Source organism: Ambystoma mexicanum, chromosome 6p (genome assembly GCF_040938575.1).
Source record: "Ambystoma mexicanum isolate Mex_15411 chromosome 6p, UKY_AmexF1_1, whole genome shotgun sequence".
Taxonomy (NCBI): Eukaryota; Metazoa; Chordata; class Amphibia; order Caudata; family Ambystomatidae; genus Ambystoma; species Ambystoma mexicanum.
In genome coordinates, this window is record NC_090935.1 from 651,578,026 (window position 1) to 651,595,150 (window position 17,125).

The following is a 17,125-nucleotide window of genomic DNA, read 5'->3' on the forward strand; positions in this document are numbered from 1 at the left end:
CTATTCCACAGACACTTGTAGCCCTTGAGTTATAATGGCTTGACTCAGGACTACAAGTCCCAGAATGCAAAGTTTATTTATTATGTTTTATCTTAATTAATCCGTTATTCTTATTGATTGTTGGTGCTTTCATTAGGATATATGTAGCTTAGCTACATATATCCTAGCTTCTGCTAGGATTCTGCTAGCTTCTGCTAGCTTCTGCTCAGCTAGCTGACTGTTTTCCTGGATCCCCTCAGAACCTTACAGGTCCCAGGCACCCACACCAGTCCCTGGACTTGCCTCTGGGCCCCTACACTACTGGCTGCATTTGCACTTCCCAAAAGAGATAACCCTCTGCACTCACCCGGCCCTCCTGGACTAGGTGTACTTACCCCTTCCCCTACCCCTCACACTTCCTGTCTGTGCACTTATGCAAACTGAGTGCACCCAACCCAGTAAGTATGTTGTCTGTCTGCCCCTCTGGGTCCTCTTGTCCCCTTCTACCATTGTGCATCTTAAACATTTGTGTTAGTGGCACATTAAAAAAAACGCCCAACCATCTTAACCATTCCCCTTCCCATCCCCTGACTCACTCCCCTTTTGTCAATGTCTACTTTGTTCATTCTAGCAAGAAATGTTCTCTAGTATGGCTGTTGAGTTGTTACGTGCCTCCACCTCTCTCCCCCTTCCCTCCTACCCTCATACTTGTCACACACTTGCATATTGTCCATTTGTTTTGCATGTACCTCCTCTCCTCCCCCCAGCAAGCAAAAATGCACCCTTGATCTAATGCCGCTTTTATTGTGAATATTGAGTCTATTTCTCTGCTGCATTCTACCCTCACTTGTTCCCAGGTTTCCCATGAGAAAATACTCCTCAGTGTCTGAGAGCCTACATTGTATACCTTAGATAGATTCACTAAACATATCGAAACTCAGTGATCTCTAGAGCGCGCCAGTGGAGGCAGAAGCGCTTAGGCTGTGATGGGGAACCTGCCGCACTGAATGGAGAAGCCAACGGACTAAGACGTTGATTAGCACCATCTGTGTGGCTCCTCTTCGTGATGTTGAGCGAATGCTCACTTTCTGCTATCCCTTTATGTGTAATGTAGGGCAGGAGACCAGAGCACCACATCCTCCTCCATATCATGGTCCTCTTTCTTTAGGCTCCGTTGAAGGTAGGTCTGCCTCAGTTTCCCCCTTCTGAAGGTGCAGTAAGAGTATTCCACCACCCGCTCGCTGCTCAGCGAGACTTGTCCTTGGCCTCAAGCCCAGGGATCGTATCTCTCCAGCACTGAAATCTCTCCATTGGCTCCCAGTGGCTGCAAGGATTAAGTTCAAGACCCTTTGCATTGTCCACAATGCCTTCTGGGGCCTGGGACCAAAATATCTCCAGCTTTCTTTTCTGAAGTATCTTCCTACTCGAGCGCCATGCTCCTCCACCTCCAACTCCTTGAGGGTCAGTCGCTTTTCCAAGCAACGAGTTGGGGACAGATCTCTCTCTTCGGCTGGCGGCTCCCTCTGGAACAGCCTCCTTGCCGCTCTGAAACTTGAACAGAACCATCTCCGGTTCCGGAAGCAGCTCAAGACTTTCCTCTTTGCCTATGCCTTCTCTCTTCCTCGTCCTTGCTGATCTCCTGTCTGATACTGCACTGGTTTACCTGGCTACCCTCTGAACCTGCACTTGGGGCTGTATCTGCAACCCTACAGTCCCCTACCTTTACTATCTAGCACTCCCTATCTGCACTTACCCCTGTACTGCCACCTGCTGCCCGCACTTCTTGTCTTTTTTGTGTTTTTTTAATGTTTAGATCCTATGTCCTGCACTTGCTCCTCCTCCCCTTCCCCTTGCACTTTTCCCCTTACCTCTCCCCTGCACGTGCGCAATCTCAATGTCACTGGGCCTAGTAAGATCGTTGTCTTGTCCCCATTGTTCCCGTTCCCCTGCCTTGTCGCGCCTTGAAACACTTGTGTATAGACGCGATGTAAGTAAAATATCATATCACTGACGACACTTGTTTGCTAGATGTACGCCTGGATGAATGACCAGGTGCGCATAACAGCAGCTAAGTCGCTTAAAACGGTATCCGTCAATTACCGAGCCGAAGAAAATTTCGAACACGAAAATACTGAATTTCGAAAAACATATTACAACGCAATTATATGTGGAGGAGATAAGATAATACTAAATATAAGGGCAGTAGAGAGGGTGCGGGGGTCTCCCTCTCGCATATAATTGCGGGGAAATATGTGAGAGAAAAAAAGCATTCAGTATTTTCGGTTTCACATTTTATTTTCTCGAGGTGATCACATAGATATGATATGATAGGTTATTTATAACGCGCTTAGTACCCAGAGGTTTCTAAGCGCAGACATGGGGATCGAACCCGTGTTGCTCGGTGTCGTCTTGCTTCCAAGGCGAGCACGATGCACTCAATACACCGTCAAGCCTATTTTGCCAACCAGTACTAACCTTATGCGCTTACATAAGTAAACCACACATGCATATATATTCTACTCATGACTAAACTACAGTATATGTAGAACCAAATTATGTTCATATTTTAAAATAATGCTCTCAAATAAAGTGTTCTCATAACTCTGCAATGTGAATACTACGCCCTTTTCATTTAAATGAAGCGTAAGCATTAATTTATCCAAAATGCTTCCTTGGCAGGTAAACACAGAGCACAGTCTAGAAGAAAATGGGTGAATTCTGCAGACCTCACGCAGAGCTAGCTCCCTTTACTGTGCCATCCACATCGTTGCTTCTGGAGGGTTAGTTGCTGTGATTCTTTCTTTCATTGTTCTTAATTCTTGGGCTCGTTCTTTACTGATCATTTCAAGTGTTCCAGAAAGCATTGTCATTGCAGCATGGGGGAAGTGAACGCCATCAGGATTAGCATATTAACGTGTGTTACCAGGCCGCTGTTGCTTAGGTTACCCTTTCTAATTACCCTCGAGGTCCATTTCCCAGTAGGACCTGTCAGCCATCTGCAGACCAGCACTTCCATTTCTTAAATGCTGTGAGCAGGTTAGAAACAAAATGTATTCATTACCGCTTTCTCATTGAGATGGCGATGCGCCCCCAAGCCACATACTGTTCCGCTGGAATCACGCATCAAGGTTCTTTGGGAACAAAATAAGATTCTAGGACAAAAAAAGGGAAAAAAAATGGCGGCAAAGAATGAAAATTTTTCGGTACCCACCCAAGGCACATGAATATCCCTGCTAGAGGCAAATATGACGCGTGTCCTCGCTTCCTTAACAGCCGTGATTTATGCTGAGCAATGCCTGGCGGAGTCACGCAGAGACGAGGCGAGGGAACAAAGAGGCTTGATTTTTATTCATGGGGGATTCTCATCAAAAAAAGGCATATCTAATTAGGAAATTCTAAACAGTCACAAAAGGAAGATCTAACTCAATTACCCCACAATCCTTGCAGCTGGAGAGATCGTGTGGATGTTAACAGATGTCTAGACGCTCTTGCTAATGGACTTTAAATCCAATCTCACACATAACCAGATTAATGCAGGCCACCAAGAGAAGGAGGAGACAGCTGAGGCTAAAATGGCTGCCGACAAATCTATAACACAGCGTGAGGGTGTGCCCTTCTTTTGCCTTTTATTCCCATTGTCATGCTGGCAGAGGTCTGGCAAATCTTTGCTTGTTATTATTTTACTGAGAGGTCATACAAAAATAGAACATTCCAAGATGAAGGAAAAATACAAGGCTGCAGCTTCATCAAGTCAAAGCATTCTGATCCACATAGGTCTAGTGTCTTTGGATTTCCTGCCTAGACCAGTGCTGGAAATGGAAAACATTTACAGGGGGAACTGTCACCTCTTTGAAGGGGTAGGTGTGTGGGAAGGAGTGGGTGGGGCCAAGGGGCATGGCCCCACCAGCAACAAATTATCTCTTTATATAACCCAATCCTGGTGATTTGCATAAAAGTAAAGAGCATTATGGGAACATAATAATGTCCACAATCTTAAATGGTAAACGTGTCATATAGTGATTCATTAAGAAACTATTTTAAGCGAATAATGGACTCTTTTGTTTTGACTGGTCACAATGTTCACACTAATAAAGACATGTTTGTTAATTGCAGGACATATATAACCATTTGTACAGCTCCAATGTATGTGAGGCTTTGACAGTTGCTATATGCAGTCTCCAGTGCTGAGACTTTCAAAAGCTCTTTGAACAGCAGGTTAAAGTGTGATAATGCAGCTTTAGATCTGGTTGGTAGATTTCTGTGAGAGCCTTTGTTCCGGGTAGGATAAGGGCATCAGCACAGACTGCTATCAGAAGACTAGGCTGCCCTCTGTTCTTGTTGAAGTGTAGGATCTGGGACAGTCATGTGCTTGCCTTAGAGCAGCCCCTCCAGCAAGACATTCTTGGGCCCATTCCCTGCAGACCATGTGAGAGATGAGGCGACTGGCCACCCTCGCTCACACACTTTACCTCAGTTCTTCATGCTCCATGGGGCATCACCATGATTGCCCAGGTGAAAGAAAAACCCTTTGCTCCCCTCCAGGAGAAATGCAATGGCCAGAAAAGGAAACGGATTGATTGGGGGCAAGCTGCATATTTCGACAAAGCGTGATTGCAATATATTCCTAGGCAGCTATCTTCGGTATTATTAAATGAAGCAGTGGTTACTCTGGAAATACAATTACCACTTCCTCGTTGTCCTTGAAAGCAGAGGCCTTGCTAGGGTGGTGCTGAAGGGGCTATAGCCCTGAGCCTTTTGGTTGTAGCCCCAGATAGAAGCTCACGGGCTACAGCCAAAGGACTTGCTAGCCCCGAGTCCTGACATTAGCGTAGCCCTGGATCTTTTCCAGATCTAGTGACAGCCCTACTTGGAAGCATGTGGAGCTGAGATGTGTTTCGTGCGCGTCCGTTGAGATGTACATTTATGCAGCTTGTGGTCCTGCATAGAGTCACGTACTGCCGGAATATACCCTAAACACCAGGGAAAGATTTCCAGTACAGTCCTTCTAATCACATGAGATTGATGTCAGGATAACCCTTCGGCATCTTGAAGTCTATAATAAAGCACAGCTGGTGGCCATCTTAGTTTCCTTTCTACACTGTGACAGTTTTTGATGTCTCAAAAATTTGCTGGTTTATTCGAGCCTTTTTCATCGACCACTCATATTTTCCCCAGTCATTTTACAATTGCATCTGAGCTAACAAAATGCTCCCTCCTGTTGCTGATACTCCCCCGCCATCAGTACCAGGCTAGCACAGAACGCCCCACTAATCAGAGCCCTTAAAACGTCACAATCCTGATGCTTCAATGTAACATAAAATCATATGAAACCTTGATATTTCAAAACTGTGCTTTTACATCAGTTAACTTCATTTCAATTTGTTTAGGAGGAAGTGGTGCGGACCCAACTCTCTCTTGTTTATAAACGGGGTTCTTTGCCCATTCATTCTGCCTCTAACCTCCCGCGCGTCCAACCATTTCCTTTCCTTGTTGCTCTATCCTAGATTTGTGTGCTGTTGTACTGCATTCCATCCCTGCTCCCTCAGTCTTTTTTTTACGCTGCCACTAAGCACAAGAAATTGTATTTCCCATGTGTCTTGCTGAATTCCATTTGTCTTGCTGAACTGAACCACTGTTTTGCTTTGAAAACAAGGAATCCAAAACTGCGAGCCATTTTGTTTCTATTATGCGCTGTTGATTTTAGTGTCCTTCAGTTCCTAGATGTCTGGCCTATCAGGGGCCTCGTTATAACGATTGTATATGCTAACGGTGACATCAAGAGGGAGGGACACAAGTTGTTCACATGAAACACAACAAATCACCAACCAACACCCGAACGACATCCATCTTAAGATGGAACACAATTGTGTACCATTTTCGGTCTTAGACAATTCATATCGGCATCACTACATATTATCCCCACCAAAAATATCGACGTATATATGGTCGTCTGTGACGGCCATAGGCAATATTTTGGGGGGGATAATTTTTGGGGTTTTTGGGAGCAGGGGTTGCGGGGGTGTCCCCCCCTCCTTTAAAAATAATTCAGGGGTTGCAGGGGTGTCCCCCGCAGGTTCCATGCCTTAATATCGCCCCAATAATATGGCGCTATTTTTGTATGGCGATATTTTTGCGGGGATATTAACACATGGAACCTTCATATCAACTAAAATACAAGAATGCATACCCAAATAGTACATGTTAATCACAATGAATGTAAACAAATTTCAAAATGAAAACAATAAATAACAAATGCTGTGAATTGATTGCCCAATAGGTGCTATGAAAGCAGTGTTGTTAAGGTCTTTGCACTGAATGCTGTGCTAATCTCTGATTTGATTGTTGTTGTGGTACGGTGTGTCCAGTTTTCTGACTATGGCGAGATTGAGTAGGTGGTCTCTGGGCACAGTGGCCTTATGAAGCGAAGCCTTTACCATTTTGGCAGACTTTTACCACATGGTCCTAGAAGAAAAGGGTTGGGAGGACAAGGTTGGTGGAAGGAGATGGAGAGGCATGGGTGAATACTGTGGTTTTGATATGTCCATGCAGAAGTACCTGGTTCCGGTGTGCTCTTATGTTGTTGGTGGTTACTGCTGGTGAGCTTTAGGGTATCGGTATATCCAGAGGGGAGGACCCAATCGTCGATATAGAGAATGATTCTCTACCAACTCAGGTTTACTGGGAGGGCCCCGGTATGGACGATGAGGGGTGGGGTTGATGTCTCATGTTGGTTATGTGAAATAAATGGACAAGACTGCCCTGATTGAGTCCAGTCTCGGAAGTGATCACGCCTGTGCTGTTGTGCTCAAGACGAGATCTTCGAGTGCTGAAAGTGTAGTGGGGAGTGTGGTTGAGATTGGCTCAATTGGGGCCGGCCTTTGGATTTCGAGGATCGATTGTACTTCGTTTATTGAGATCTGGTGAACAGCCAGGTTTTTATAGGATTTACAGAAGTTCATGGCGTCTTCCAAAGCACAGAGTCGCTGGATATGGAGTTCCATAGTTTGGTTGCTGGGACTGGGACTGGTGTTGTGTTGTTTTCTATACTTTTACACTTGCACCACTGACAGATTAACACAACTGCCCACTCCGATTATGCAGAGCTTCAATCGGTAATTTATTTACAAACGCGTTATTGTGCCTTACCTTCTCTGAGGCAGTTATACATGACTGGCCCACATCCCGCACACACTATGTGCAACAGTCCCTGTCGGTTTTTCACAGCTCCAGATATAGGTATGCTTTGGTACTCTTTGCACTTGCACTACCGGTAGACTAACATTAATGCCCACTGTGATGAAGCAGGGCTCTAGCCGGCAGTTTGCTCACCACTGTGCAAACATGCCATTCTTTCCCAGGCCTTATTTATTGGCTCAGGCAGTCACACAAGACTGGTTCGCATCCCGCATATTTTATGTGCAGTAGTGAAGGTCCGCAGCACTCGATCTACAGACTCACCCACTGCTCAGCCTGGCCTTCGTCCCTCTTTAGACTGCTACATCCATCACACCCACTGCGTGACTCCCCCACATGGCCCTTTCCTCTTCAGCCAGACCTACAATCTTGCTCACTAGCACTTTTACTCCGTGCACTCCGGCACATACGCAACTTCGGCAGCCCTGCCACTACAATGCCTCCTACGGAGGCTTCTCTCCCTCGATGACACCGAGCCCCTCGAGCAGCCAGCCAATACCTGCTCGCCCTCATGCCACGTCATTACCATCGCCAAGAGACACTAATCTCTGGCGCATGCGCGGTGACGTGTTGCCTCGCAGTGCACATACTGAGCTCTTCACCTTAGAGCCAGCACAGGCACCATTTTGAGACGCCTATACCTCGTTGCCACATGCCGGCAACAGCATCAGGTACGTGCCCCTGCTCCTACTATAGAGCAAGGCAGCATTCTGCTTTACATCTCATGCAACCCTGCATTACTCCTAGCCTGAGCTGCCCAATTTACATTGATTCCCCTTCTTTTTTGCTGTTTGTTTTTCCAACTTTTTTTACAGAGCTCACGGGCCGAAATTCACCCATGAGCTCCCCAACCTTGAAGATAAAAACTTTTTCCTCTCGGTGATTCTCCATTTGGACTCCCCGTGCCTACGCATCATGTGGTCTTACAATCTGACACAGGTAAACCACTTCTCTTGCACGAGTGCTCCCACACTCTCTTCACTACTTTGCTAGTTTCACACACCTATTTTGTCAGCAGTGACGCTAAACTGCTATATTTTTTATATTTTTTACTCTTTCCCAGTGTTCCTAAGGTGTCACCTTCCGTGGACTTCCTTCGGACCCTGTCCATCGCTGCAGGGCCTCCGCACCAGCCACGCACAAGGGCCGCCTCACACCGCCCTGGCTACCCCTTCTACCCACGCAACGTCTACCTGCTTCCTCACTTGCCACATTTTGGAAGCCATTGCGTTCATCTGCGCTCACTGGAAGCACGACCAGTGGTGAGTGGACCCCCTCCTTTGGAACCTGTCCTAGGACCTGTGTTTTTAGTATTGGATACTAGGTATCGACCCATTCCAGCACCCTGCTGCTGCTTTATACATTGACCCATGTCTTCATGGTCACTTCCATGCTTTCTCTTTTTCTCACAGAGTCTTCTGACCCTTGTTTTTGGCCCAAGAAGAAGGCTATCAACCTATCCTGCCGAAACGTCAACAGCACACTCACCCAGACTATTCCACGGGCTTTCTTTTGTGCTGGCTCCTAAATCCCTAACATCGTATCTAGACGTAGACCGAATATAAGGTCAGACTTCAGCCGGGCACAGGAGACACAGATTCATCTGTCTCCTTACTTCACATTCTCACAGTGTGTTCTTGATCCCCAATGACATGGGATACTTTGATTTTCAAGATGTTGGTCATATGTAGAAATGTTTAACTCACATCTATTGTCACTAAGTACAGTTTCCTTTTGATACAGTGAAACTTGCAACTATGTATGTTATTACATGAATGGATATCATGGACTGTTATGAAAAGAACCAACTTATTTTTCCTGCAACAAAAAAACTTTTTTAAAAAAAAAGCTAATACTAGCAAACTAAATGAAAAATGAAAAATTCATTTTGCATATATCGTTTGAGTCATATGTTTAGCACCAGTAAGCATGTTGCGCTTCTCAATGGTTGCCCAGAATGATATGTGTTCCCATTTAAGGTCTAAATAACCAGTGTACACTGAATTATTCTCGTACACCTTTCAAACTTATAGAGGGGAGGACAACCCCCATGTTATAGGGACTGGGACTGATAGCTATCCTTTGCATTTATGGTTGAAGGGGACCAGTCATGGGAGCTCTCTTGCTGGATGGAAGTTTTCTCACCGTCAGCATGAGAGGAACTTGTTTGTGGGGGATTCTGAGCCACTGCCATGGAAGGTGCGATTGGTGATGCACAGAATGTTTAACTGGACTCTGCATTTGATTGGGAACCAGTGGTGTGTCTGGAGGGTTAGGGGTGTGTGTTTCCATCTTTCCTGTCTCAGGAGAACTATTTCTGCTCAGTTTTTGCCTCCTTGGAGACGGTTCAGCTGGCATACAGGAAGGCCTAGGAAAAGGTATTCGTCATACTCGAGACTTGGGGAGTGCTAAGGTTATGACTGCCGTGGTTCTATGGTAGGGTTGGGTGGAAATGCGGAGATTGCTCTTGGTCCACGATGAAGTCTCGGATTTGATTATCTCTTGTGTTTGGGCAGCCTGGTGTTTGACCCTGTGGCCAGTATTCTTTTGTTGAAAACAAAGGCCTGCATTTTCCAGTTATCTGTGTGTGACTCCTTGTGTGAGCAGAGCTATTTTTTATATAACAGGGGTTCTACCTGCAGTCCCAGGTAAACCTTACCGATGTATTGATTTATGGTGTTTTGTGATGCGTGGCTTGCCGAATCAAACTGTTTCGGAGCCTAACGGCCTTGCATCCAGGATACTTGCTTCCGCTATGGGGTGTGTTCTTGGTGCCGCTTCGCCGTTCCCGTGTGGTCGCTGTCTCATGATTGGTTGATATGCGTCGGGGGATTCCTTGAGATTCCTTTACTTTGAGGGGCACTGCAGAGTGTGGCAATGACACGGCTATTGACTTCAAGCTGTTTTTTCAGGTGCATAGGTTTTGGGAGGGATCCCCTACGGGGCCATCCCCTAGAGGTGTGCAAATGCATTCATGGCTATGATGGTTTCTAATGTGCGCATGCGCCAAGCGTGCTTCTTACGCCTGCTTTACATTCCAAAGAGCATGAATGGTCTAATGTACTGAATGAATTCTCAAGCATTGCCTCTTCTTGCCTTGCTAGACTGCTGTGTGTGCCCATACATCCCTGTTTTTATATTGTTGCAGGTGTATGTGTGTATGTGTGTGATCCTTAGCAAATGTGTGCCATTGTGCTTTGTTTAATCATCATGTGCTGTTAGCTGTGCTTGCACTGCTGCCTCCCTTTCTGTGAACAGAGACTGTGCGCTCAAGCCTTGTGCTATTACTTTATTTGCAAGGCGCTATGTGGGTGGTGATTATGTTGCATATGTAATGCAATGTACCTCTATCCAGATATGGGCATTGCTAAAGTGTGTATATCGCTTGATGTTATGTTTTTAAAAGGTCATAATATTACATGCTTTTTCGGCCTGCTTGGTCATTGTTATAAATGGGAGTGGTCCAAACCAGATGATAATATTTGTGTTATTAGATAACGCTTCATACCAGATTTCTCCTGATACTACGTGTTGTAATAGCTGGTGTTATTATTACCTAATTTCATTTTATGGTACTCAATTTATTAACATCTGAGGGTTGAATGACTTAGTCGATCATGACATGGGATTCGAACTTGCAAAGTCCAGACAACACTATGCATGCCAGAAGCTCAGCAAAATAGAATTTTCATAAAGTCAATGGATATTTTCTATAGTAAGCAATCTCGCAGCCTACGGTATGTATAACTCACACCACTAGTGTGGACACAGGCTGCAGGCACGGCCAATCATCCATGCATGATAAAACACGTCTACGGCTAAGCACATTCGGGCTAGTTTCACACATAGCCATCCAGACGTACCCCAACACCTCTGCCACTAGCATACAGCGACCACCACCCGAAAGGAACTTGGTATAACTGGCCTCACATAGACCATCAGCAACAATAGCAATCTATCTCCAACCCTCAAGAGCACCCACCCACGTGTCTGACTTCTACTGGGCTGCCTAGTTGAGCCTTGCCAGCCACCTAAGTCTTAGAACGGCAACATGCACACACGCATCTAAGCTAATCTCCTTAGAATCTCCAACCACACTGACTACAGTCACCAAGGGCGTTCCAACCAAGGAAAGAATTGTGTGGCATTGAGGCCACACAAGTGGGGAAAGAGCGCTATGTAAATAACAAATACAATACAATACAATACAATGGTGAGTGGTGCCTCACCATCCTTTGCTCAGCACACCGTACTGACACAGTGATTTAGGCACTTCGTTAATGCGAGGACAGTCCTTCCTCAGGACATAGGACCACAAGGCCAGCGTCCTCCATTTTCCCCCTATCTCCTCATGTGATGCACAAAAGGCCTGCATGAAATGTCAGCCCCGAAGGCAATGCTCCCACAGCTGCAATACTGTTGCTGCCGGCATAGCACACCAAGGCCAACCTTCTCTGCCCCCATTTGATATCGTCCACGATGCCTCATCCCAAGGGCCTCGGTGGACCAGGTGACTGGACTGCCTGAACAGTTACTTCAGGGTCATGAGGGAAACTGATCCGAGAAAGAAAAGGTCCACATTACTTGTCCTGATTGGCGATGTCCATGACACGTTCACCCCCTTTTGAACATGAGTGATGATGACTACATGTCTGCCACAATGCCCTGTCCATGCACTTCCAGCCTTGAATCAATCCAAATTATGAAAGGTTTGTCCTGCACCAAGCGACCCAGGGACCTTGTGGGTCCCTAGATGCATTTCAAGTCAGGGTACGCCCCCTTGCCAAGTCCTGTGAATTGATTGACATAAACAACGAGATCCGAGCACAACTGCTCCAAGGCGGCACCTTAATGATACTTTGTAGAACTTACTCCGTGAGCAAGTAATCTCGCTACAAATAATTTGAGATGGTGTGAAACCATGGTCTGGCCGCCTCACATACCACTGTCATGGACAGGTTTTTTGACGGACCGCCGACAAAGCCTGCACATGTCGTAGACCATGAACAGGATATGAGGCAGGGCAAATCAGGATGCCCAGCCAAGCTCCACCTCTCTGACAGCTCCCACAAGCACCTGCCAGTTTAAAAAGCAGACACAACCATCTTACGCGATTCGTACTGCCACTATACCGGCAGCCACCACCACCTGCACGAATGCCTGACTAAGGTTTATGTCTGCCGAAATTGTAGGATGCTGAACCATTTCAAGCAAGTATGAAGGCCTCAGCACACCACACACAGGCTTATTTACAGGAGATCTAACCATCCACAGAGGAAGAAACAGAAACCAATAAACACAACTCCAATGACGATGAGGTCTTTGTGCAAAACATATGCCAAAAGTCGGGGAGTAACAGGGCAAAGCCAACACAATGCAAGGTACACAACACGCTATTAGTATCAGTCGTGATCTACAATGGTAAATTTGTAAGCATGTTATCAATCTCAAAGTTCAACCTTATCATCCCTCAAACTTGCTTGGAGCAAAGGTCCACATCTTCACATAGGGCAACACAATGCTATTCCCTCTGAAAGGGGTATTAATGTCATATCACATGGTGCCGACATAACGGAAAGAGTCAGTCTTCGTCACAGAAGTCAATATTCAGATTCTCCTCAGCTGCAAGGCTGCATAGTTGCTGGCCCTGATCTATTTCACATCCTGCTACACCAGTATGACCAAGAAGATCTACGCACAGAGTTAAAGTCTCTTTTCTCTGCCATAGGGTGCCTAAAAGGGAAGCCAGTCAAGCTACATGTGGACTCCTCTGTTGAATGAGTCTGCGTTCGGCACAGACGTGTCTCCTTCCACATGAGGCCAAAAGTGGAGGATACAAGTTGGACAAGGAAGGGAGCACAGAGAAAGTATCCAGGCCTGCCAACTGGGTTTTTACAGTCATCGTCACACACAAGTCCAAACAGTCTGCACAGGTGCAAATATGCGTCGATATGTGATTGCCAGATAAAGCCATTCGATAAGAATGATACACCACACCCACGACTGATAATGTCATTACAGACTTAAGTGGTGCTTGATTCTCCTTAACAATCGACCTAAATTCTGGATACCACCATCTAAAGCTAGACAACATCTCCAGGCTGGTGACCATGATTTCCCCACATGCAGGGCTCAGAAGGTAGACACGACTAACCTTTAGCATCTCTTCTGCTACCAAAGTATTTCAGAACGCAATACAGAGCACACATACCGGCCTCCACTGCGTTGTCAACATAAGCGGGCTGTCTTCCAATGCCACCATGACAATGACTTACTCTGCCCCACGAGAAGATCAAATATTTCAAGCCTATGGTGGAATTCTTCGTCTACATCTTTGACCGCCAAGGGATGCAGTCTGACTCCAAGAAAATCAATGACATACCGACTGCCCCACAGCTGAGGTGTGCCTCGGACTGCACTGCTTCCTAGTTATAGAACATTTCTGTGGGTCTGTCAGTCCACAATTGACTATCACAGAACCACCAGACTGCATTCCAGCACACAAAAGATCCCTTGTCATGCGGGACTACCATGGCATACTTAGATAATAATAGGGAGAGGTGGCACCAAGCCTGATTTGCATATGGTCTTCTCCTCCTGTAGTGGTTTGGCAGGCTGAACAACGCGATGGTCTGGAGGGTTGCCCAGAGCTGTGCCAGTGGTTATGAATTATTTAAAACCACCCCGCTACAACTTTCTGTTTTGCTGATGTGGTAAGTAACCCGCATTTCTTTTTGTTAGATGGGAGACGGGGGTAAATGTTGGAGGATCTGTTGCAGGTCACAGTAATTGCAGGTTTTTTTTATTTTAAAATGTAAGCAGCAGCTCCGCAACATCACCCCTAGAAAAGCCTGCTGGGCCTAAAGACCGAGTCTACTGCTCGCTCATGATGCCCAATGAGGCTGGCACATGTCTGGGGATGCTTGTGTTCTCGTGCAGAAGGGATGTGACCAAGCAGTTAGAGCTGGGCTGCCTCTTTTTGGGTGGGGCCAAGCCTAATTTGCGAATGGTCTTTCTCCTTCTGTAGTGTCCAGGCAGGCTGAAAAACAATGGTCTGGAGAGTTGCCCAGAGCTGTGCCAGGGATTATGAATGATTTGAAATCGTGCAGCCATCACCTTTCTGTTTTGCTTATTCGGAAAGTAACCCACAGTTATTTTTGTTAGATGGGAGATAGAGGGGAAGGATGTGTTGCAGGTCGCAGTAAATGCAGTTTTTTCTAATTTCAAAATATAAACCGCAGCAGCTCCATGACGCTCCCTCTCAAAAAGGCACATTTTATTCTTTTCTGTGGTCCTATAAATCTTGCTTAATGCCAGCCTCCTCCAACTTCTAAGCACTGGAACAGGAACTGAACCCCTATCGCACTGCATCCTCTTGTTCCCAAAGCAAGTGTGTTGCCCTTGACCTACACTTCCAAATATATATCTTTTTTGCTTGAAGAAGCAATGGATGTTTTATTTGAAAGGCAGAGGGCAAAGTCATGTCAATTATTTATCTCACCTTGCATCTATCTACTGTGTGCATGTGATGCAGGTCTGGCAGATCTGGGTCAGGTCACACAGTGCCCAGGCAGGATTGGTGGCAGAAGCCACTGGGGCACAGCCCTCTCATCGCAGGCCCAGTGGCTCACTGGATGTGCAAAGCAGACAGCGAGAAACACTGATGAGATGTGTGTTCATGCCATGCTGCCACTGAGTACTGCAGGCTGCCCTTACCCATCCCCGGCTAGCTAGACCTGGCCCCCATACCCTTCCTGTTGCTATATTACTAGGTATGAGCTGCATAGACTGCCCCGTCTCTGACCCCAACCTTTCAGGCATTCTTCACTAATGGACTGCCACCCTGATAGTGATGGCAGCTTGATGGTTTTTCCTGCATCCCTATCATTTCTGCAGCTAATGAGATTCCAGGTGAAAAAAGCGGTGGCACATTTAGCTGCATTTACAAAAAACTTTTTCAGGCACAACACAGATATCTGCTCTTGGCACTTCCTCTTTGTGCAGTGGCCCAGGAGTAGCAAGGATAGGTCTAGTGGTAGCAGAGAGGAAGCCGGGGGGCGGCTGCTACCCCTGGCAACCCACAAATGATGCCCCTGACGAGAGGACCAGAATCCACTCAAAAACTGACCCCAATCCGCCCAGGGCACCCATTTTGCCGCTCATATGTTCTGCTTTTTGAAACTGTTACTATTTTTACTAAAGTTGGAGTCAAATGTAGGGCAGACCCACTGCTGCAGAGCCACTGACCAGCCATAGACTCCTACTATTGAATGTTCTTTTTTGTGTGAAACACTACATTTTAAAACCACATTTTGCTCAACTTAATTGGGAATTCCTGAAATGATTATTTCCTACAAGACATGTTTCTCTGCCTTGCAGCTTTGAAAGAAAAACGAAGAAGCCTTACCTCGAACATCAGGAGAAAATCTTGCAGAGTGACGCGACACGAAGAGCTTAAGTTCTTGGTCCAGATTGCAGTCTATTAGGTTGGTGTCCCACGTGCGGATTCCTGTCAACAAAAGGGGCAGAGATCAGATCAGGTTGCATTTATACAAGTCGTTCAACAGTGATCAGGTGCATGCACGGTTTTAAGGCAGATTACGAGGATAGGGTTAAATAAGTGATACTTCTCTTAGTTTTGCCTTGGCCACTGACCACTATTCATGATTTAGGCGTATTATTGACCAAATGAGGAAGGTATTGCACACCGGCATCAGCCTAGATATAATGTTTTATCTAAAACCCCTCATCACAGCCATTTGAAGAAAACAAAAAACTCTCCATGACCTGCCCGCCTACCCCTGGATCTGTGGCTAAAATGCTCGAGTTCCCAAGGGTTGTGGAGGAAGGGGGCTTAGTCAAAATGGCCGCCAAGCTGCGGAAGCTTGTTGGCCGTCATTGATTTTCAGTCCGATGGGAGCTGCCTCCCGTGGGAGGTCAGGGGCAGGCAGAGCCAGAAAAGGGCAGCACGAGAGGAAGGCTCACTGTCCTAAATGAGGGAGTGTTCTGGAAGGGGCTATTCAGTTTAGTTTTGCCGCTACTGCCTGTCAGAAATCCACACTGGGCAGCCATGTTATACAGATAAGTGAACATCCATTTACCCTAATGGGGCTTTGAACATTGAAGTCACAGGTCAAAGGGAGACTCGGAAATATGCATCTTCTTTTAGTGGGTGTTTGCACTTCCTGGTGCATTACACTGTCAATCCCGCACGTTTCCCCAAAAATCGAATTCTTGCACATAAAGAGACTCTAAGCTTAGATTTATAAGATGCAAGTCAAGTCTAGGAAACAGGCAGTGAAGGGCAAGCATAGGGAGTGCAATGAGCATTCACGAGAAACATGCAATGGTACGTTCTTGAAAGGCAGTTTATATTCCGCTGGTCGAAGTGGCTCAGAGATGCAAGACATAACTCCTTGAGAAATTCAACTACATTCATTGACAACAGCAACCTTCTCCCTGAATCACTGCACAGTTTCAGGACAATGAAAGGAACACAATCCACTCTATGATCAACACGGGGAAACCTAAGAAACAACACAGGTATCAATTCACACAGTGCACCCATTCTGCTGGACATATCAGCTGCTTTTGACACCATCAGCCTCAAGATCCTACTCATCTTGGGAGGATAGCTCAGGGGCAACACGCTCGTCCACGCATAGCAACACAGGTTCGATCCCCGGTTCGCGCTTAGAAACCTCTGGGTATTAAACTCGTTAATATTAACCAATTACAATTACTAAGAAAGGAGAGTACTTTCGAGTAAAAGGGATCAATGTGTAGTGGATCCCTCCATTCCTGACAAAGAGATCTGGACCAATGAGCATGGCCCATTTCAAGGCGCAACCTTGCAAGATGATATGTGATGGTCCAAGGACCCAGTCTTTCGGCTCCTCTCTTCAGCATCCACATGACCCTGCTACTGGAACCTATTAACAACTCAGGCCTC

General features: G+C 46.2%; 1 protein-coding gene across 1 annotated transcript in view; it reads right to left on the minus strand.

The window, feature by feature from the left end:
* MAP1B (microtubule associated protein 1B) overlaps positions 1 to 17,125 on the minus strand; it is a 471,440-nt gene that overhangs the window by 354,270 nt on the left and 100,045 nt on the right. Inside the window, exon 2 of the mRNA XM_069627516.1 lies at positions 15,581 to 15,682. Within this exon, the coding sequence (XP_069483617.1) occupies positions 15,581 to 15,682 (102 nt within the window). The remainder of the gene's footprint in view (positions 1 to 15,580; positions 15,683 to 17,125) is intronic.